Below are 22,789 nucleotides of genomic sequence, written 5' to 3'. Positions count from 1 at the left end.
TTGCTTGGAAGGATAAAGCCCTTCTTATTGATTATTTTGGCAGAGGGCGTGCCATTTTGCTTCCAGTCTCCAGTTAAGTTGCACAGAAACGAACAAACAGGAACGATGCCTCCCTTCGCGATACCACATACCTATTTATAGAGATCCACTTCACAAAAAAACAAACTGAATGGAGGTAACCTGTTTGGGGCAGCATAGTTCATGTTTCCATGATTAAAACACAGTATATTAGATTTATTCACGGCAGATCTTTGTGTCGCTTCTTTTCTATCTTGCTTTAGAAACATGATTGCAGAGATCAAACCCTTATTATGGAATATTGTGGTGTCTGCTGTTAGCAATTAAGGAAGATTTTCTAGATTCTGCAAGCGACAACGCCAATTATTATTCTGCCCTTTTCATAAGTGCTACAATGCTGACGGACTTATAATGAAAGATCTTTGGGACGCACTGATAAGCTTTCACAGTTTCAGCAACTTTATTTAATCAGAGTTGGGAGACAGAGAGAGTAAGCAGCATGTGAACAAATGTCTCAGTAATTTTCCAGAAAACCATGCCTCTATGTTTCCGATTGCTACTTTTACAGAATTACCATACCCACTATAGGTAATGTTAATTAGAGCTGCTAGCCCAAATATAGGCTTGCTGTGATACAGTGAAAAAAATAACCGATCTTTTGCCTGAACTGTTTTATGTATTTATTTATTTATTTATTTATTTATTTATTTATTTATTTATGCATGTATTAATATTTACCTGCTCTACTCCCAACACCTTCAGAGTTGTGTAGAACATGACATTGCCATAAAATGATAAAATACTAAGCACAAATAAAAGAATAAGCAAAAGCTGAGCAGGAAAAAGCCAAAGCCACAGTAGCAAAATATTAAAACTGTAAAAAAAAGGGGGGAGGCATACAAGCAGTCTTCATTAACCCAGTTTGTACGATCATATCTTGATTTAATAAGCTAGGATATGAATGGGAGTTGTGCTTTGCACACAGTCCCCATTTCCTTCAGCACACTTCAGTACTGCTGTTCCAGATTCCAGTCACTCCTTTCCAGTCATTGTCATCTCCCCAGATTTCCGTCCTACTCCACAACAAGCAATCGGCTTTCCATAGCTTCTCGCATGAGGCAGGATCTCTGCCTATCTGCCATTCTGAGAGCAAGAGCACACTGCCGCCGTGTCTCCTTCCATGGCTACTGAGCACATTCTGTCTTCGGTGGGATTGCTTGTTGGTGCCTCCCTCATGGGTGGGCAAGTGGTTCCATCTGGGCTGCATAATGGCTCTCACAGCCTGAACACCAGAAGTAGAGGGTATGATTCTGCGGTTAGCTAGTTGTTTCTTCTTTGCGTATTTGATGTGCACCTGTATTCCATACGATGAAATTTGGCTTCCTCTAGGCCAGCCTTTCTCAACCTGTGGGTCCCCAGATGTTGTTGGACTACAGCTCCCATCACCCTTAGTTAGCAAGGCTGATGGGAGTTGTAGTCCAACAACATCTGGGGACCCACAGGTTGAGAATTGCTGCTCTAGGCAGAGCCGTATTGTTCATTTGACCCTGAGGTTAAGGTATATTGTCACATTTGAACCTTTTTGCATTTTGTTATGTCTGATTCTTGTTGGTTCCTCATCAGAGGTCAAGTGAATCTGTTGAAATCTCCTGGTGTTATATTTGCTGCTCCAAACATTCTGAACTGATGCTACTGGTAACTTAACTCTTCACTTGTACTGAAACTACGTAATTTCAATATGGCTCCTGCCTTAGGTTTTTGTTCTTTGCTGGTATTCCCCAGAACAACTTCTTCCTGTCTGCCATGCAACACATAGCAGAAATAAATCTTTTCACCTAGAGATTATTGTGGTGAGCAGCAGCAATTTTATTGTTATGAGTTTATGGTTGCCAGCCTCCTCTAATCCCTGGAAATGTTAAAATCTAATCCGGGGTTTCCCAAACTTGGGTCTCCAGCTGTTTATGGACTACAATTCCAATCATCCCTGACCACCGATCCTGCTACCTAGGAATGATGTGGCACTCTTCTCGCTCTATAGGCCGAGGGAGCCAGTGTTTGTCCACAGACAGCTTCCAGGTCATGTGGCCAACATGACTAAGCCACTTCTGGCAAACCAGAGCAGCGCACGGAAACGGCGTTTACCTTCCTGCCAGAGCAGTACCTATTTATCTGTTTGCACTTTGATGTGCTTTGGAACTGCTAAGTTGGCAGAAACAGGGACCAAGCAACGGAGCTCACCCTGTCATGGGGATTCGAACCGCTGACCTTCTGATTGGCAAGCCCTAGGCTCTGTGGTTTAGACCACTGTGCCACTCACATCCCAAAAATAGGAGTAGTCATGTGGATTTCTAACACTTTGTTTTCCCATTAAAAATCCATGCCTGAGCTCCGCTGCACATCTTGTACGATACTAAGGGCTTTTCTCTGTGTTTATTTGCACTTCAATAGCAATTGCTACACCCCATTCTGAAACAGGATATGTTAGTAAATCATAACAGGATTTGCTTTTTTAAAAGACAGTGGCCCGAGGAATACTTTAATAATTATGAGAAGGTGGAAGAAAAATAATGCAATGGCATTTTGCGTGTCATGATTTGTGCTAGAATCAAGGTGCATTGGTCCCTGTACTTACAAAAATTAGCATTGAGTCTTGAAGGGGAGTTGATTGAAATCTAAATACTTCTACAGCATGTGTTTTTACATATCAGTATGTATTTAAAGTGTGTTTTATTGTTTTTAAGAACAAGTACAAACAAAATAAAAAACCATAGAATACATAGAAAACTGCTGATTTGCCAGGGACGGGTCCATAAAATAGGTGCTATCCCTGGTAAGAAGGATAGTTGGAGCATATGATGAAATGCTATTCACATTGTTTTTTGAAGCAGCAACTGCAGTTAAAAAGTTGGCTTGTTGTAGCTAAACTTGCCAGCAATGCAGTTTTTAGGATTAATCAACTCGGTCTTCAAGTGATTAACTGACGGGGGTCAATTTTAAATTTGCAGGCTGCTACTTAAAGCAAGTTTGTGTATTTGGGAGTGTGTTTTGGTCATAGAGCAAATTGCTCACTAACCAAAGATAATAAACACTTGTGGGGAGTGTGGCGGCAGACTCCCCCATGAGCTTCCCATTCACTAACACTGGAATTGGCTCTTTGCCGAAGTTGGCTCTTTCCAAATTGCCATTTTTTAAAATTTATGTTTCTCATACTTAAAAAAAACAAAAAACAAAAAACCAGAAGCACAAAAATTGCAAAGTGATGCTCTGTAACAGTGGTATATGTTCCTGCCCTTTCACTGCAGTGGTTAAAATGGTTGCATGGAACTACAAAGACTTTCAAGGCCTCTTAAGTTTCTAAATGGGGAAAATGCTAGAGCGAGTGACCTTGGAGCTTACTCAAAGACAGGTAACTGAGCATTAATGGAGGCAGTAGGCTTGCGGGCTGCTCAACCACTTACATACCTGGCTGTAATTCATTCTCAGGCAGTTAGGATGAGTAAGTGCCTTGGCTGGTACTTATCACAGGCAGTAAAAGGTGAAAGTGAGAAGGTGAATGCAATTTGTTTACCACTTGCAGTGTGAAATTATTCCTTTGCTTGCATAGGCATCTGCCATGTTGGGGAAGCATTGCTAAGAAGAAATTGGACATTTCTTTTGAATAAGGTCATAATACTAGTCTTAACAGTGTTTTCTCCCCTCTTTTCCCTCATCTGCCATCTTTCTCTATGTTATCTTTTGTTCAGCATGTTTCTCAGTAGATCCTTTTATTTAGAGTTTCCTTGCAGGCAGTGGGTGAGATACTCACAAGCTGGAATCAGGCGTAGATATTGTTTTAAAATATCAAGTTGCTTTATAACTCTGCATGTGTGTAGGTTAGATCATGTCCTGGTTATATGTGTTATTTTAATCAGATCCTTGCCTCAAGTATGCTTTTGCGTGTGGTTCACTCCCATCAGTACATGTCAGTCAATGTTTGGTTTAATTGCAAGAACGAACGCTGCTTTCTGTCTAAATAAAACTCTTGCCTGAAGGTGGTTGGCTCTGCAGTATTGGAGATTCATGGACATGACACTTCTGTAGCAGTGGCTAGGATATTGTTCCTTGTCTCCAGCTTCCTGATCTGCAAAGGTCATCCAAGCAAAGGTTGAGAGAGTGCACCTGAAAGAGGTTGCCAAAGCCCGAGACCTCAAAATGTGGCACACATACTTTTGCATATTATGCATTCTGGCTCTACTTGATGCATAATAGCATAACTATTACTCTAAGTTACAGTGTGCATATTAACTATTCCTACTGCAGTACCAGCCGAGACAAATGGGACTGTGCATCTGCTTCCTATCTCCATGGGGTCTGGGCCTCCTTCACCTCTTCAATCCTTAGTGATGGTGGGCAATCAGCAGTTATGTGCTTTCCCTGTTTCTGCTCAGTGCAGCAGTACAGCAAGCACTGACACAATAGATAATTGTGCCTTGATGAGAAGGAAAATAATTCAGACTGAAATCCAAAGCCACAGCTCTGCAGAGCTACTTCCAGAGCCGGGCCATTCCTGGTGGCAGAAGATGGAGCAGGAAGATCAGGGCCAATCACCCAGGTCAGGTGTGACTGGCTATGAGAGCAACTCAAGGTCTTGTGGATCCCAGGCCAGATCAGCTCCCTTGCCTCATTTGGGGGCAAGGATACCTGCCACCAGTGGACCTTCAGCCATCAGCAATGGGGAGCCCAGCAGAGAGACCTCCATGCAGTCCACCCCATCTGCCCCAAATGGGGAGTTTGAATTGCAGTCTAATCCGTTGATGGAACAAGTTAAAGTCTTTAAATATCTCGGCCTTATTTTTCAGTCAAGAAGGTCATGGGGAGCGCATCAGAAATATGCAAAGGAAAAAGGGTTTCAAAGCCAGCGCCAAAATTCTGACATGCTTTTTTCCATACAAAAGGTGGCAATCACATGCCATCAGCACTTGAAGTGTTTAAAGCTAGCACAGTTATTATATGGGGCTCAGATTTGGACAGCCACTCACCTTGGATCTGCAGAAGCTGTTCAATTCTAAGGAAAAAAAAAATTTCTGTTCCATCCTGTTTTCCAAATGCAACATTGCCCTTGGAGGCTAATCTCCCCTCTGTTGAATTACAGATTTGGTGTAGGATATTTAATTATTGCTGTCTGAGGGCTCTTCCTAGTTTCTGTTTGCCCTGTGTTTTCTTCCATTTGTCCCAAGATTTCTAGGCAATCTGTAGAAAACCCAGTTGACATTTGTTCCAATTCAGTGGCAAGCAGTGGGTTTTCCTGGGGGAAGTGGTGGCACAAAAGAAAAAACCTCTCAGGCCTGTGCCTGGAAATCACAGGAGAAATGGGAGTGTGGATGAGCCTCAAATACTTCTCATTTACTTGGCAATAAGTAACATTCAGTCACCTGTACACTAGTCACAAAAGCAGTTCTAGCAGGTTAGGGGAAACAATACCCTAAACCCATTTCCCTGATGTGCTCATTTTATGTATGATGGGAATGTTTAATCTGGGAGAGTATTCAAAATGTGATCCACCAATTGCAGTCTAAAGAGCTACAGCCCAGCAAGAGGGAGAAAGCGTAGGGTTGCAGCTGTGAAGGAAGGAGCTTCTATTTGCATTCTGGTCAGATTAGCACCCAGGTGTTGTTTGTTTATTTGTTTGGCTTGTTTTGTTTTTACATATCTTGGTCCCAACTTTGAGCTTGTTAGTTGTGCTTCAAGCTTCAGTTTTGGACAGCTGTGTGAAAAATAATAATAATATTATGACATTATCACAAACGCCTGCATAAGAACACTACGCTGTTAATCTTAATTATTAATTGACTTTAGTACTTAGTGAAGCATATCCATGATGCACAGTGCTAATTAACATCAGTGGAGTATTAACCAGAAAATCTGCTACAGTGGGGGTGGAAGGTGGAGTTCCAGATTAAACCTCTGTGCACCTAAGCTTTGCTCCCCTAGTTATTTCAAATAGCTTCCCCCTCCCTGTCCCTCTCCAATTTACAGATTGATAGGGAGACTTGAAGAAAAGAACTATCTCCTCTACATGTTCCATAATTTTTGCATCTTCCTCTTTAACACAGGGTGAATGTAAACAACTGTCATGGACCCTTTGGTTCTATAAGGTTCAGGTATGAGATGGCAGCCCCAGATAGATGGAGTAGGAAGGAAGATGGAGGAGATAGAAGGCAGGCACTTGGAGATCGAGGATGCAGGTCCTTTACTTGGAACTAGAAATTAAGAGAGGTGGAAGCCCTCTCCTGTGGAGCACAGAGACCCATTAGCTGGGCAGGGGGCTCTGACCAACCAGAGGAAGGAGAAGTTGAATAAGAGAAGTTGGAGGGGCAGGACATAGTTTGTTTCTGCATGCTCAGCATTGCCATCAAAGGTGGAATCAGCTGCACTCACTAAAAAAGAGCCCAGTGTAGTGTAGTGGTTAAGAGCAGTGGGCTTGTAATCTGGTGAACTGGGTTCGATTCCCCGCTCCTCCACATGCAGCTGCTGGGTGACCTTAGTCTCTCAGCCCCACTCACCTCACAGAGTGTTTGTTGTGGGGGAGGAAGGGAAAGGAGAATGTTAGCCGCTTTGAGACTCCTTCGGGTAGTGATAAATCGGGATATCAAATCCAAGCTCCTCCTCCTCCTCTTCTTCTTCTTAGGTTTTCACATGCAGCAAACTTGTAGGGTGAGAGAGTGTCATGAGTGAGCCCTCCCTGCCTCAACTTTAAAAGCTTGATGACTGGCGAGTCAACTTTGGGGGGCATCTTTGTAGCAGCTTCCACTTGGTTAGGTATCTCTTGCCTTGCTCGTGAACCCTGAAACCTTGACTGGGGCTCCTACCTCTAGTTCGAAGCACTAGCACCGAAGATACTCTGCATTCCCTGCTTAATGGCCTCTATTTGTTTCGTTTGTTCTCTCCTGTTCTCTCTTACTTGCTTTCTTTTCCTCAACTTTGCTCCTCTTTTGGGGACTTTGGCTGCCTTTCCTTCTGTGATAGGAACTTGACAGCAACCAACGTGTCCTCTGTAGAAGTTTGCCCTTTTAACACTGCCTTTAAGTGCAGCAGTATAGAGTGTTTTGTCGCTTCTTCTCAATTGCTTGTTTCATTTAGTGGATTCGTATCCTGCTTTTCCACTGAAGTCATCAAAGTGGCTTATAGTATTTTTTAAAATGTTGTTAATCCGTTTTAAGCCATTCACTCATAACAAAACAATACCCGCCCAGCCAGGGGAGGAAAAGCTGCCTGGACTTGTACCCATGGAGTGGTACCCATCTCTCTCACCTGAAGTCTGCACCGCAATACAATTGGTGTTGTTTGTCTGGCAGCGGAGAGTCTGCTGTCTTCTTGAAAGTTTTCTCACATTGATAATGATGTCCACATCAGTTTCCAGATATACACATGTTTAAAAAGACCACATTTTTCTGCCTAGTTCCATAGCAAGTGGGAATAATAGTATGTCTTGTAGATTGTCAACTCGCCAATTTCCTTGTAACTCCTGCAGATACTGAGTATTTATTGATACCTTTCTCCGGGCAATCTAGAAAGTGCTATAGCTGAATTATACAGTGTTGATACATAATTAATGTGAGCAGTTCGAAACTGGTGTTCCAGTCATTGTTCTGGGCAATAATTCTGATGACAGCTGTCACCATACACCATGAAATCAATTCGTAAGTGCAGGTGGTGCCTCATGTCCCTGAAGGTGGCTTATTTTGTTCCAAGTGGTGGCGGGAGGAATTTCTCTTCCATCATCTGTCTAGCTGCTTTGATTGGAATTTCATCATCATCATCAAACCTTTTATTGGCACCACATACAAACATCCATAGCAAATCAATACAGACCGCCTTACCAGTCAAATGAAAGAGCCATGTTGGGATGCGCTACTCTCAGCCATCCTAACGAAAGATCATTTGATTGGAATTTTATTCTTCCCATGTCAAGAGCTTTTATTTCCCATAGTTCCTTTGAAAGCAAATAAAGCAGGCTAATGTGCACATGTGCGCTCTCCTTTCTAACTGCTATCTAAAAACTATTGATACCTTAAAACTCTCATTGACTATCAGCCACTGATTTTGAATTTAATTTGAACATTAATGTTGCAGATAAGAAGACAAGGAGGAATACAGTTACTGGTGGACCTATTGGACCATCGAATGACAGAAGTCCACCGTAGTGCCTGTGGAGCGCTGAGGAATTTGGTGTATGGGAAAGCCAACGACGACAACAAAATTGCTTTGAAAAACTGTGGGGGTATTCCAGCACTAGTACGATTACTGCGCAAGACTACAGATTTGGAAATCAGAGAACTAGTCACAGGTTTGACTATCTTTTCATTTATTGTACTGTATGCTAAGGATTATCAGTGCGCTTCTGAATTTGCTTAGTTGAGGAAGACATTTCAATGAGGTTAAGCGGACCCAAGTTTCCTGGTGGATTGTGGCGAAGTTATTTTAAGAATGTACTTGTGAGAAATGACTAAGGACAATCTTGTGCTTGCAAACATGTATATCATATACATATATTCATTAGGAAGCCAGGTTTCTTGTCAGGTATAATTTCAGTGGCAGATACTGGGCAAAGTGTGGAAAAGCAAGTGGTACAATGGTGCGTTGTTTCGGCCGCAATTTTTTTCCATGCTCCTGCTGTTTCTAATGAGTTACTGAATTGAAAACTATAGGCAGGCTTGGTGGGGCAGAATTAAACTCCCTCAAAACATGTAATGTGGTGGTTGGGTTGGGTTTTTTTTTTTTTAACATTCTATTTTAAGACTTTCAGGGCCCTTTTTTTAATGATTTAAGCCTCTGTCCCAAGAAAATAATCATGAGTTGCTCACATTTTTCCCTCACTGCAGGCTATGTGACTCATGGTTATGGATTCTAAATGAAGAATTTTAAACATACGTACATTGAATTCCATGTCTTAATCATCCGGCCTTTCATCTCTTACCTGTTGGGCAGAATTAATTAGATTCTTCTTGTCGTAAGGATGCTGTGCTACATGGTGTTCAGGAGCTGGTTCCTAATGAGTGACAGAATTACAGGCAGACCCAGTATAGTGAAAACTGGTAGTTCATTGTCAATGTACTGTTTCAGTGCTTGGTTGTGTTATCTGCCCCCTGCCTTCAGGGAGTAATATGCAAGCTTACTATGAACAAATGAGGACCAAGCTGCTAATAATCTTAATCAACTACATCCAACTTGCACAGTGGATATCTGCTGATATGAGAGATGTGTTCCCTTTACCCGTTTTCCTTTTTTAAAAAAGGGCATTTTTTATGTCCTTCCCTCTCAATATATGTTGTATTCTTGAAACACACTGAACTAATGCAGAAAAAAATCCCAGCTAATAAGGTTTTAAACTAGTTGCTTTTAAATTGTATTATGCTTTCGTTGACATTCTTTCACAGAATGACGCAGAGTATACAATAGTTAGTGGCTGAAGCATAAATCACATGGACATTTAAGTATAGTAGCAAACTGCGCAAAACAAGCTGCATTGTCCAGCCTGTGAGCCTCAGTGAAACCGCCTCAGCTCTCACCCGGTGTCTCGTGGGCAGAGGCCAATGTTTTCTTTTCAACATTGTGGTATATCGCCAAACCACAATGTTTAGCTGGCAATACACAGCAACGTTGAAAAGCTGCTATTGCCCAGTCCTAATCAGCAGTCGGTGCACAGAAGAAAAATAATGCAAAGTTTTGTGACATTTCTGCTTCAGGTGTGCTTTACCTTTCCAAAAAGCAAACTAACAAATAGTTCCATGTAGGTGACATATCTATGGTCTAAGCCAGGTGTGAAGAACTTCTGGCCCTCCAGCATCTTGCTAGGGTTTTCCAACCCTACAACTCCCATCACCCCTGGCTCTTACCGTGCTTGGGAGTTGTAGTTCAGCAACATCCGGAGGGGCGAAGGTTCCTCAGTCTTGTTCTCAGGTAGGGAGCACCTCTGCTTGTGGAACTTGCCAGCTGCGGCCAAGCTTGTGGAGGCGTCTTAATGGGTGACTCCATGTAATCAAGTAATACAGTCCGCATAATGTTTGAATATTTTACAAATACCTCACAAAATACAGCAAATAGTTTATAGAGCTCAGGTTACCCATTTCCTCTCCAGCCCACGTAACTTTGATTTTTCTGTGAATTTACACGTCTAAGCAAGGTTATGGCAATTACACCATCATTAAAAGGTTTCTAATTAACATAAACAAGCATGAAGACTATTCGGCTCAGAATAATTAGTGCTGATAGAAAGCACATCTGAGACGTGGAGCATCAGGCCTCCCCTGACAAACCTGTAGCCAGGTGGCCTTTGTCCAGCGTTTCCCCGCGCTTAGATCAAAGAGTGAGGGGAGTGGCAAATTGAATAATCTTTAGAGGCTACCAGAGAAAATGGCAAAAGCAGCAATGGATGACTGAGACTTGTCACTCCTCTTAATGTTATGAATGAATGAATGAATGAATGAATGAATGAATGAATGAATCTTTATTTGCCTCAGCCTTCAGCCTTAGCAATAAAACAACAATACGATATACAGAGAATAGAAATAAAACGTCAATTACGCAAAATACATTTTAGGGTTTTGAATGTTATGAGATTAAAGAAGCCAGTTTGAAATCCACTTTCTGTGAGCTTTCATCCACATTGATTTACCGATAGTGAGAAATAGTTCTGGCTGCCAACATTAAGGCCTGTAACAGTTTAATATTCTATTCACATCTGGGATGTAAGAAAATGCCTAACGCCAGGACAGACCATTGGTCTTTCTAGCTCAGTGACCGGCTGTCTCTCTCTAGGTCTCTGTCTTCCCACCCCGACCTGGCCACAGTGATCCATGTGACAGTCACCTCCAGGCTTGACTACTGTAATTCGCTCTACGCGGGGCTGCCCTTGAAGCTGTCCCAGAAACTCCAGTGGGTGCAGAATGCTGCAGCGAGGCTCCTCATGGGGTCTCTGCCATGGGAGCATATTCATCCAGTGCTTTTCAAGCTGCACTGGCTCCCAGTGGAGTACAGGGTCAGATTTAAGGTGCTGCTTTTGACCTTTAAAGCCCTTCACGGCCTAGGACCCTCGTACCTACAGGACCGCCTCTCCCAGTATGCCCCACGGAGAGCCTCAAGGTCCATAAATAGCAACACCCTAGAGGTCCCGGACCCTAAGGAAGTCAGATTAGCCTCAACCAGAGCCAGGGCCTTTTCAACACTGGCTCCGGCCTGGTGGAACACTCTGCCTCATGAGACCAGGGCCCTGCAGGATCTGATTTCTTTCCGCAGAGCCTGTAAGACAGAGTTGTTCCGCCTGGCCTCTGGCTTGGAGCCAATTTGATTCCCCCCCTCTTTCTTTTTTCTTTTTTCTTTTTCCTTTCTCCTGTGATGAGGCTGCATTTTAATATTTTAATGTTTCAATATTTTAATGTTGTATTTTAATCTTGTTTTTAAGTTGTATTCATTCAACTTGTTTTTATTATTGCTTGTTAGCCGCCCTGAGCCCGGCCTTGGCTGGGGAGGGTGGGGTATAAATAAAAATTATTATTATTATTATTATTATTATTATTATTATTATTATTAGGATTTACAGACTGGTTCTCTCTCAACCCTAGCTGGAGATGCCACAGACTGAACCTGGTATTTAGATGCTCTTCTGCTAAACTACAGCCCTTCTCTTGCTTTGTTGAAAAATTTTCACAGGATCCTCATTTTGCATTGAAAAAGCGCAGAAGGGCCAACGTCTGACTGCACCAACTGACATACTCCCAAGTGAGCCTGGGCACAAATGGCCCTTCTTCCCCAACTTTGAAAGCCAACAATATACTTGGGTACACCCCATCCCACAATACTTCAGCTGCTCACTTCTATTACTTGTGTCTTGGCTCGTAAACTGCTGAAGGGCATGAGCCTGACAAAGACTTTGTTGCTAATTACACTTGAGAATAGTTTGGTCCATGGTTTAGTTAGTCTGATAATAGGCTAGATCGGTATTTCCCAACCTTGGGATCCCCAGCCATTTTCGGACTACAATCCCCACCATCCCTGACCAGCTAGGGATGATGGGAGTTGTAGTCCAAAAACAGCTGGAGACCCAAGGCTGGGAAACACTGGTAGAGACTGGCCATTTTTCAGCTCCCTGATCCTAGCATATTTGACATGTTTGGGAAGACCACCATCCATTAGCTTATAAGGAAAGGTTTGCACACAGATGTCATTGATGGAGGCAGCAAGAGGGGGGGGGGGCGCCACACAAATGCAAATCCCACGTGTGCTTTATAGCCACACTTGTGGTTTGAGAGCCACTGGTTTAGGAAGCCTCAATAAAGAACAACATGCTTAGGGAAGCTTTTATTTTTTTAATAGATTATTGTATTTTAATATTCTGTTGGAAGCCGCCCAGAGTGGCTTGGGAAACCCAGCCAGATGGGTGGGGTATAAATAAATAAATTATTATTATTATTATTATTATTATTATTATTATTATTATTATTATGTGTTTATTCCATTTGTAGAATGGAACTCAAGAAAATGTAGTTTGCCTTTCCCTCACAACACCCTGAAGCTGAGAGACAGCAGTGGCCTAAAATATCACTCAATGAGTCTCTTGGCTACTCATTTAGCTCTTTCCTAAATAGGTCAAGTACCGTATTTTTCGCCCTATAGGACGCACCGGCCCATAGGACGTACCTAGATTTTTTTTGGGGGGGGATAAAGGAAAAAAAATTATTCCCCCCCCCCAGGTGCGGGGCTGGGGGCGGGGGAAGCCCGAGCTTCCCCCGACCCCAGCCCCCAGAACGGGTCCCAGAGTGATGGCGAAGCTGCGCGCAGCTTCAGCATCGCTCTGGGAGCTTGCCGGGCTGGGGGGATAGCTTCCTAAAGCCTGGAGAGCGAGAGGGGTCGGTGCGCACCGACCCCTCTCGCTCTCCAGGCTTCAGCAAAAGCCTGCATTCGCCCCATAGGACACACACACATTTCCCCTTCATTTTTGGAGGGGGAAAAGTGTGTCCTATAGGGCGAAAAATACAGTATTTTGCAGTCACTTGGTTAAGTTCTTGCAAAAGCTCAAACACTCACGAAAGACCTGGCAGGGTTCACTGGTTTATACCTGCTCTCCCAAGGGGAAAGAAAGCTTACCTTTGACAGGTAAACTTGATTCTTCCAGCAAGTGGACTGGTCCAAACAGCCCTACTGGGAAAATTACACTATTTGTGTTCATTTCTACTGGGGAAATTGCCTTCTGACACTTAGCTTATGTTAGTACCCTTACTTGATTTCTCACCTCATATCTACTCATTACAAGCAGAGACATCTTACATTTGGAGCAGAGACTGGCTTCTTCTCTGTTCCAAACTTTTTCCTTCCAGGTTGCTGTTTCCCTTGCAGAGTTTTCCAAATGCAGCTTCAACAGGGAGCTGTAAATCAGATGTAGGGGGTGAGGGAGGGCAGCAGTTTTGTGTCTAATTTGTTAGCATTTCTCCAAATAATAATAATAATAATAATAATAATAATAATTTAAAAATGTGTTATTTTGTTAGAGTAAAATGTGACTTTAAAATTTGTTTTAACACCCAAGAAGATTGGAAGAAAACCCACACAGAGCAGTGACTCTCGCAGAGGTTAAGCGGGTAACCTCCTCTGAGGGAAAGCAATTCCAGCATATTGCTGCATTGCCTGTGACTGAATGTTCAGTTGCTCCTGTTGCAGACATTCTACAGAACTGCCTGCCTCACAGGAGGCACACAGAATCTCACTGGGATTAATCAATGTTGTTGCTTTTTCGTACCAGCATACTTGTAGTAATCGCAAATCACAGTCCTGTGTCCAGCATCCAATCTGAAACAGTTTGTTCTGCCCACGCTACCTTCCAGGCAGTTTCACTCTGTAACATATCGGAACCCACAAGGGGGAAAAGTGCTCAGAGCAAACTTTAAAACTCCTTTGTGGAGAATAAAACCCAAACCTGGAAAGAAGGGAGGTCACCATATAATGGTTGTGCTGTCGAGATAGAGCTCCTACTATTGTTGAGGAACATGAATTAGGGGTACAACGCTTTCTGCATCTGAAATTTAAAATTAAGAAGTCATTGTTTACAAGATGGTTGAAACTTTGTTTTTTTAAGAAAGGGGGAAATGACAGCATCTATCCTCTTCAAACAAGGCATGCTGCTTGCTAATCATTGCCTGTGGGGGCAAGGGGGGGGGGGAGGAGAGAACAAGCTTCGAAAATCTAGAGTGACTTCAGTTTGTGAATCAAGTGGTTTTTCTTGCTGTTTCTCATTCCTCATTTTCTTCAGGTTCAACACTTCCCTTGCCACAAACTGGAATAAAATGCACAGCATCTTAAATAGCATAGGATTTTGCATGCTGACATAGCATGTTGTATTTGCATTCCTATGCATAACTGACTAGCAAAAATCACAAGATGTAGCTGACTAGCACACAATTAGGTAGAAGGCTAGGCTAGGAATATTCACCATTATTGTCTAGTTCTGTGTGTGCAGTAGATAGATAGACAGGTATCTATAGATAGATAGATAGATAGATAGATAGATAGATAGATAGATAGATAGATATGATAGATGATAGATAGATAGATAGATAGATAGATAGATAGATAGATAGATAGATAGATATAGATGATAGATAGATAGATGATAGATAGATATTTTGGTGAGTTCAGATAAGCAATCAGTGATGTGCGGTTTGCCAACTCCTTTACTTTTTTGAGAAGCACACTATAGAGGAGGCATGGCCAAACTTGGCCCTCCAGCTGCTTTGGGACTACAATTCCCATCATCCCTGACCACTGGTCCTGTTAGCTAGGGTTCATGGGAGTTGTAGTCCCAAAACAGCTGGAGGGCCAAGTTTGGCCATGCCTGCTATAGAGGAAAGGGGATGGGTATCATCTTTCTCTCATGACCTACTACTGTGTTCTAAATTTAAATACGAGACACAGCTAGTAGTACTTCTTGTCACATAACGAGGAAACTGCCACTGCTTTTAACTGTGAGGTATTGTAAATGAGCATGGCAGAAGAAAATGTTGCCTTGGAAAGTTTTCCCTCTTCATTTCTCTGCTTTCTCAGTGAAAAATTCAGTACTACCTATGCATCTTCTGAGATGTCAGGGGAAAACAAAATGTGAAAGTATTGCTCCCCCCCCCCAATGCCCATTTCTTTCACATCCTTCCAATCAAAATCCGTTGAATTGGGAGCCATAGGAAAATACAAATCCCATGAGACCCAGTAGGATTGATAAGGCATTTCTCCATTTACGGTGGAGCAGAGACCTTCAAAGGCTCTCTTGGCCCCATTAGTGAGCCAACTCCTTCAAATCTCCTCAAGGGGTGGGGAAACTGGCAGGGAGCAATAAGAGCAAGACCACGTTAGGACTAAGGCCTGAGTTCGAAGAGACTTGGGCCCAGTTCATAACTGGGGGCAGGGAGGCTGAATTTGCCAAATTCCTAGTTCTGAGTTCATTTGTAGTAATTGCAAATGTGGCTGAAATTTCTGCACACTGCTACAGCCGCATTTCTTTATCCAAACCGATTGTTCATTCAGTTAAAAGTCTCAGAATGAAAAGAAAGGTCACCAGCGTGGGGGTGGGGAATATAAAAGGCAGCATATTCCTCAAGGAGGGTATTTGTGCAGTTAAGATGATGTAATGTTTTCATCAGTCCCATTTGCCGAGTGCCTTTTCATAAAGTATTTTGACATTTAGTGTAGGATGGTTATTCAGACTTGCTTAAACAGAATTATGGCTGAATGGAGGGTATCTCCTATGCCGGATTTTTAATCACTTAATCAACTTAATAAGTTTCTGCAAAAGTGCCCTTGACATTAGCTTAGTTACTGAAGTGCATAAACACAGATGTGTAATTTTTACTGCGACATCAACGGTGGCACAGCTATTTATAGTAGCCTCAAACTTTTAAGGCCTAAAGGCTTTCATAAGGAATGAACACAGTGTGTAAGAGGAATTGTTTTAAATTCTGGTAGCTCCATTAGATATTTCATTACTTGTTCGTAAGCACCGGCAGCGTGTAAGCAACTACGATGCCGTCGGTGGTCAGAAAACATGATCCGACTACGGCACGGGAGGCTGCAGCGGCAAATCTGGCAGATGAGCTCACACAAATCCTTAGGGTGGAGGTACCACAATATGTTCTGTTACTGCTTTCATAGACATTATTTAAGTGGCAAAATTACTATCATTATGGTGAGCAAGGTGTTTTGGAAGGAGAGCCTATTTATTGCAGCAGACCCACCTGAATAGTGTATATATGAGAGAAAGAGAACATTGTCTTGTTGGGGGAGAATGGGCCATCTTGCATCAGGAGTGGCGGAAAGGCTCGCTACTACCACATAGTGCTGCGTTTAAGTGCAGCATGTTATTTTCCTCCCTAGATAGTATTCACTTATATGAGAAAAAGTTAGTAGTGAATGCAGGACCTGGTTTCAGGGACACGTTCTGCATGAATAAGAGAATCTTGGTATTTTAGCTCTCAGTACACACACGTGCTGAGCACATGTTCTGCATTCAAAATCATCTCCAGGTTAAAAGCTGGGAAAGATATTGTGTCAGAAACCCTTAAGAACCCCCACCAATCCGAATAGACAATACAAGCCTGGATAGACCATTGATCTGACTTCGTATAAGGCATCTCTGTATATTTCTGCATGGAAGGTGAATCTGTAGTCACCTATAGAAAAGCTGGATTCAAGTAAAGTGTATTTAAAGATACAGGACTTCTGTTAAGTCCGTATTCATGACCAAGCTTCTATTAGAATTCATCTAGACAAACTGTAAATTTTAAAAGTTCACCTTTGTTTACTTAAGAATGCAAAACACCTCCCTGTAAACAAATTCCCATGTTGAAACACTTGGAAAACCCTGAGATAAACATGTATGTTGGTTTGTTGGTTTGTTTGCTTGCTTCCTTGTGGCTTTTTTAAAAGCAAACTTTCAGCATTATAGCACACAATTTTGTAGTTGAATTTGAGGAACATATTCTTATGCACTCCTTACTTATCATGTGCATGTATTTGGCATTGGCAACTGAATAGTAAACTCGCCCAAACGCTCTTCCAAAGATAAACAGATACAGAGAGCTGGAACTGACATTTTAAATTTGGAATTCTGTTTCTGAGGGTGTGCATGGTTTTTTCCCCTGCCTAGGGTTGTGTGTGATCTTAATTCTTTGAGAAAGGGCGACCTCCATCATTTCTGTGAAAGGATGACATCAGCAGAATTACTCCAGAGGGAGTCTTTCCTGCTTAAGTCTCCCTCAGCTGGTAATCCTAAATACAACTGCTTGACAATAACCTGTAGCAAAATACATTTCACAGCCTTGCCCGATTCTTCTAAGTGTGAAATATATTCTTTAAGTGTTCTTTTATCGTTATTGTTATTCCCTGTTTTGCATGTGATAATGTGAGTTCACAGAATTTATAGTTCTAAGGCACCTTGAACACTCCATGGGTGTAAAGGCAGCAAAAGAATGAATTGAATTAAAATTAATTAATTTGGCCACAAAAGTAGTTGGCAAAAGGAATAGCAAAAGCAGTGTAAGCAGTATTTGGGTCTGATGTGGCCTGTTCTGGCCCTTCCCATAGCAGAGTCCACCCCTGCAAAAATATCTGCACTATCATGTGCCGTCAAGAAGCTCTGTGTCCTATCCTTGTTCAAGTTATTGTAGCACCTGCACATTTTCCATTAGTTGAGCCTCCTCAAACAGTATACAGCGCAGTACCCTTGCCTGAATGGGAGACCACTGGCTGCACTCCCCTCAGTTTTTGTGGCAGAAGAATAGGTCATTGAATACAACAAGCTACATTCTAATGATGATTCTGGGGTTTTTTTTATAGCCACAGTACATTAATGGAACCTCCACTCTTCCTGGTGGTTCCTTTTATGTTCTTAGGATGACTGTGTTGATTTACTTGTGTGTGGTAGCATTTCTTTCTGTTAAGTAATGTCAACAATTGTTTATTTGATTGATAATTGCTTTTAGGAGTTCTCTGGAATCTGTCATCTTGTGATGCACTAAAAATGCCAATTATCCAGGATGCCCTTGCAGTGTTGACCAATGCAGTGATCATTCCTCATTCAGGATGGGAAAACTCCCCACTCCAGGATGACCACAAAATACAGCTTCATTCATCACAGGTGCTGCGCAATGCCACTGGGTGCCTAAGGTGAGTTCTGATAACTTAAGCATTGGATATGTTCTTATGCTGAATTCTCTCTTCTTCCCTTAGCCTCCCAGGGACATTGGGTGGTATCCAAGTAAGTCATACTCAGAGTAGACCCGTCTTACTTAACGGACTTAAGTTAGTCATAGTCTGAGTACGACTTAGTCGGCTACACCCATAGAATCAATATTATCACTTCAGTCTTCCATCCATTCCACAAAAGTCTGTAGCATTTTTACTCTTTCGTTGAAATGTCATAGTAGAATTGTAGAGTTCGTGCCATAACCAAGTATTTAGAGGTGCTCTCAACCAATAGCTGTAGTATGTGGTACTGATGGTTTTCTACTGTGGGTCTACAGTGAGTACAATCTGTGGGTACAACAGTGGGTACAACTTGCGGAGCACAAAACCCAATGATTAAATAATCCTATTTCCCATGTTCTTGCCATGGAATGGAGCAGCAGCAAAAGTGTCTGACAGACCACCATCCATGGCTGATTGGTGGGTTAAAAAAAAAACACCTGCATAGGCCTGTGGGTTAAAATTACTGTCATTTGCTTTAAAATTCCTGTTATGTATCTGAATTTGGGTGCAAATCAACTTCAGTGTTTGCACAAGAAAAGAACAGGTGTGTATAAGACCTGGTGTGTAAGCAGTAAAAATATTATGAACGAGTGACATTTTTGTGTAATCACGTCAATATGTTTTATGCGTAGTGATTTGTAAATGGAATCAGGTAGATGAATAACAAAACTGAGATTGCAAATTTACTTAATTCAGGGTGAAACCTTTAATCTTGTTCTTACAAACGGGTTGGATGAGACACCTCGGTTAGATTGCTACCTCCCCATGATTTTGGCTAGATAATCCATGCAACTTCATCCAGTGGGCAGGTGACTAGGAGCAAGGGCAGCAGAGTAGTAGATTACTTTAGATTTACTCCTCAGCATTACAAATATATCTTGTGCTAGTGTTTGTTTTTTATAATTGATGAATGTGAAGTTTGTATGGCAAAAAGATAAGTATCACAAAGGCAGGGTGCTGGACAATGACCTGGCTCACTCATAATGTTGAACCATGGTTAGAATGAACTGGAGCTTAGTGGGAAAGCATGCTAGTTCACACTCATGCACAGCTCATGGTTTGTTTGGAGAGGAACAAACCACAAGCCCTGGGTTCACATGTCACAGTAAACCAGACTGTTTCCCAGCAGTGTAGAAGTCGGGTGGGAGGAGCAAAAGGCCTGTGTTCACCCGAAACTCTGTTTTAATTATGGTTTAATGTGGCATGCAAACCAGGCCAATAACTTCAGTTCCTTGAGTATTGGTCCTCTACTGAAATATGACTTTCCAACCAGTTGTAATCCTGCATCCAACATGTTGCTATTGAGTTAAAAGCATTATTGAGGTTTCCGCATACCTGCATGCTATTGGTTTTTCCTGGCAATTTAACTAGGGTTCACATGTTCCCTTGGGGAAGGGCCACAGCTCAATGGTAGAGCATTTGCCTTGCATGCAGAAGGTCGCAAGTTCAATCCCAGGTAGGGCTGTGAAATAACCCTGCCTTGAACCCTGGAGTGCTGCTGCCAATCAAGTGCTGCCAGTACTGAGCCAGATGGATCAATGTTCTGATTTGGTGTAAGGCAGATTTCTATATTCATTCCTTCCTCCCTCTCAAGTTGTTCATATTTTCTTCAGACCTGGTATCTAGAATATGTGTCCTGATCTGGTGGGAACTGCTACCTTTTGTATTGATGCATTTTAAAAACGTAGACCTTACATAGTAAGGTAAAGGGACCCCTGACCGTTAGGTCCAGTCGTGACCAACTCTGGGGTTGTGGCGCTCATCTCGCTTTATTGGCCAAGGGAGCCGGCGAACGGCTTCCGGGTCATGTGGCCAGCAGGACTAAGCCGCTTCTGGCGAACCAGAGCAGAGCACGGAAATGCCATTTACCTTCCTGCCGGAGCGGTACCTATTTATCTACTTGCACTTCGACGTGCTTTCAAACTGCTGGGTTGGCAGGAGCAGGGACCGAGCAACGGGAGCTCACCCCGTCGCGGGGATTCGAACCGCTGACCTTCTGATTGGCAAGTCCTAGGCTCTGTGGTTTAACTCACAGTGCCACCCGCACCCCTAGACCTTACATAAATAACTGTCAGATCTAATTTTATGCAAAGACAACAAAATATAATCTATAATACTGTTACAGTCATATGTGGAACTTTGTCTTTTATTTGTAATGGGGAAGTACAGGGGAGTTACGGGACACATAAAATATTTCTGTTCTCATCAAAACCAGTAAAAAACTGTATTTGTTTTCTAGCTATGGCTGTTTGTAGCAAACCAGTGTCTGCAGGTTTTGATTCTTGGCAAATGCCAATGCTGTGGGCACTTTTTTGCCCTTTCAAATCTCTATTGTGTGTGGCTTCTAAATAAAACACTTTTGAGACTTTTTCTCAGTGGGTTGTTAAGCTCATTGATTTCAACTGCTTTTCAAGATTTAGGCCACAATCCAGGAAGCCACAGGAATAACAAGCACCAAGGTTTTTCCCTTCTCTGGGTTTTTGTTTCTTTGTTTAAAGAACAGAATGCCCCGATTCTATATGGTAAATAGCTTTTTCAGATTCCAAAACATTTGCATTATATCTGCAGAGAATTCGACAACAGTTTGTGATGCACTGGGATGCTGCTGCTCAAAGACCAAAATAGTTGAAGCCCTGTTGAGCAAGCTCAAGCCCTCAGCTGAACCTCCCTGGATTATGCCTTTAGGCTACCATCTTCAAATGCCTGCACCAGGAATATTTTCATGCATGCTCGACAGAAGTTGCCCATCAGGAAAAGATGGAGTGAGCTGCATAGTGTTGTTCCTGAATAGTTCCTGAATAGTTCATTCAAAATCAGTCTGTCTTTAAGTTGGGCAATGATGGCTGCAGCCGGTTTGGCAAAACTATTTGTGTGTGCAATTCGAACTCCCTTATTCACACACACAAGTACAAATAGGTGTGTGCAGTGTAATCTGAAGCAATACAGTCCAGGAAAAGCTGTACTACTTGATTCTACTGCTTTTTTAAGGTGACCCAAAGTTATGCCTTTCACAAGGATGAGCAATTACTGCATTTTAATTTGTATTCCAAGTGCCCCTTGTGAACAAATATCACTTCTGCTTGCTGATATTCAGGGGGAGGAGGGATGCTAGTTTCTGCTGAGTTCCTCTCTGGCTGAAGCCCCACCCCCAATACTATGGAGGGGTGTGTGGGGTTGTGGCAGGAAGGGAGCCCCAAAGCTCTGTTGCATGCACAGAATTCCATGCGCAGTTCTTTGGATTCAAGTCAGTGGTATACTGTATCTTAACTGAATCAAAGCACATTAAATCAGTATTCTTTTATAAAGACTATTAAACCAACAAAATAGTTCTATTAGTGCAAGCACTTTTAATGGCACAGTGGAATTCCTCTGCCTTCTTCTTTCCCCACATGACCCCTGAAACTGCTCTGGGGCTTCCTCCAACCGCCCAGAAATGATTTAGGGGGTCTGCAGGAAAAGTAGAGGGCAAGGAAGTTTCATTGCACAGCTGAAAGTCCTTGCAGTAGCAGAACTGTTAGATACCACCCTTTGTCACATACAGTGCTCCTTGATTCTTCTTTTAAACTGTGTTCTTGCCTGGGCTCCAAATTTACCCTTTTCTTGATTCTTTTTTAAGAGTGAGATGAATGAACAGGCATTTCTTTTTTAAGAGTGAGATGAATGAACAGGCATTTGGCTTCCTTTGTGCCAGGTCCATCATCATCTTAGCTTAGATCAGTGAAGACACTGAGTATTTGCGAGTTACCTCTGTGGAGATGTCACTCTGACGCTGAAAAGAAAAAGAGGTCCAACTCATAGCTTCACATAGATTACTGGGTTATGTTCAGAGGATAGCACCTAAAGCCAAAATCACGTACAGTCATACCTTGGATCTCAAACGGCTTTGTTGCCAAACATTTCGGCTCCCGAATGATTGAAAACCAGAAGTGAGTGTTCCGGTTTTCAAATGAATTTTGGAAGCCGAACGTCCAGCACGGCTTCTGATTGGCTGCAGGAAGCTCCTGCAGCTAATTGGAAGCTGCGCCTTGGTTATCAAACGTTTTGGAAGTCGAACGGACTTCTGGAATGGATTCCGTTTGGCTTCCAAGGTATGACTGTATAGTTAAAACACATTGGGTACAAGGGTGAGTGGGATTGCTAAAGTTATCCCCACGGACGCCCGACCACTTTCTGCTCTCTCTTCATTTTTTTTTTTTTTAAATGTTATCAGCTGAATAAAGCTGAATGCACACAAGTTAAAGGCATGCAAGTTGTGGGTCTACTGTATACTATATTTTATCTTCCAATATATTGTGGGCTCCGATTTTGTTGGGGGAAAGGAGGGGAATAAGGTGAAAGGGAGAGAGTTTTGGTTTTGTTAGAAGTAAAAATAAATGAATTTTAACACTACCGTGGCTAAAACAAATGCACTTTAACAAGTGCTTTACATTTTAAGATGTGTTGTGAATGGAATTACCATTTTCATTGCATGTTTATTCTTTTTTATTTGTTTTCCAAAATTGTATAG

The 22,789-nt window shown here is 42.3% G+C and overlaps 1 protein-coding gene across 7 annotated transcripts in view; it reads left to right on the top strand.

Moving 5' to 3' along the window:
- CTNND2 (catenin delta 2) overlaps nt 1-22,789 on the top strand; it is a 528,002-nt gene that overhangs the window by 409,274 nt on the left and 95,939 nt on the right. For all 7 annotated transcript variants that reach the window (XM_079984908.1, XM_079984909.1, XM_079984910.1 and 4 more), the window contains 2 exons: nt 8,131-8,344; nt 18,018-18,201. In XM_079984908.1, the coding sequence (XP_079841034.1) occupies nt 8,131-8,344; nt 18,018-18,201 (398 nt within the window). The remainder of the gene's footprint in view (nt 1-8,130; nt 8,345-18,017; nt 18,202-22,789) is intronic.

The sequence above is a fragment of the Podarcis cretensis genome (assembly GCF_951804945.1).
Source record: "Podarcis cretensis genome assembly, chromosome: 7".
NCBI classification, from domain to species: Eukaryota; Metazoa; Chordata; class Lepidosauria; order Squamata; family Lacertidae; genus Podarcis; species Podarcis cretensis.
The sequence above is the reverse complement of the archived record's forward strand: the minus strand, read 5'-3'. Positions and strand labels throughout refer to the sequence as shown.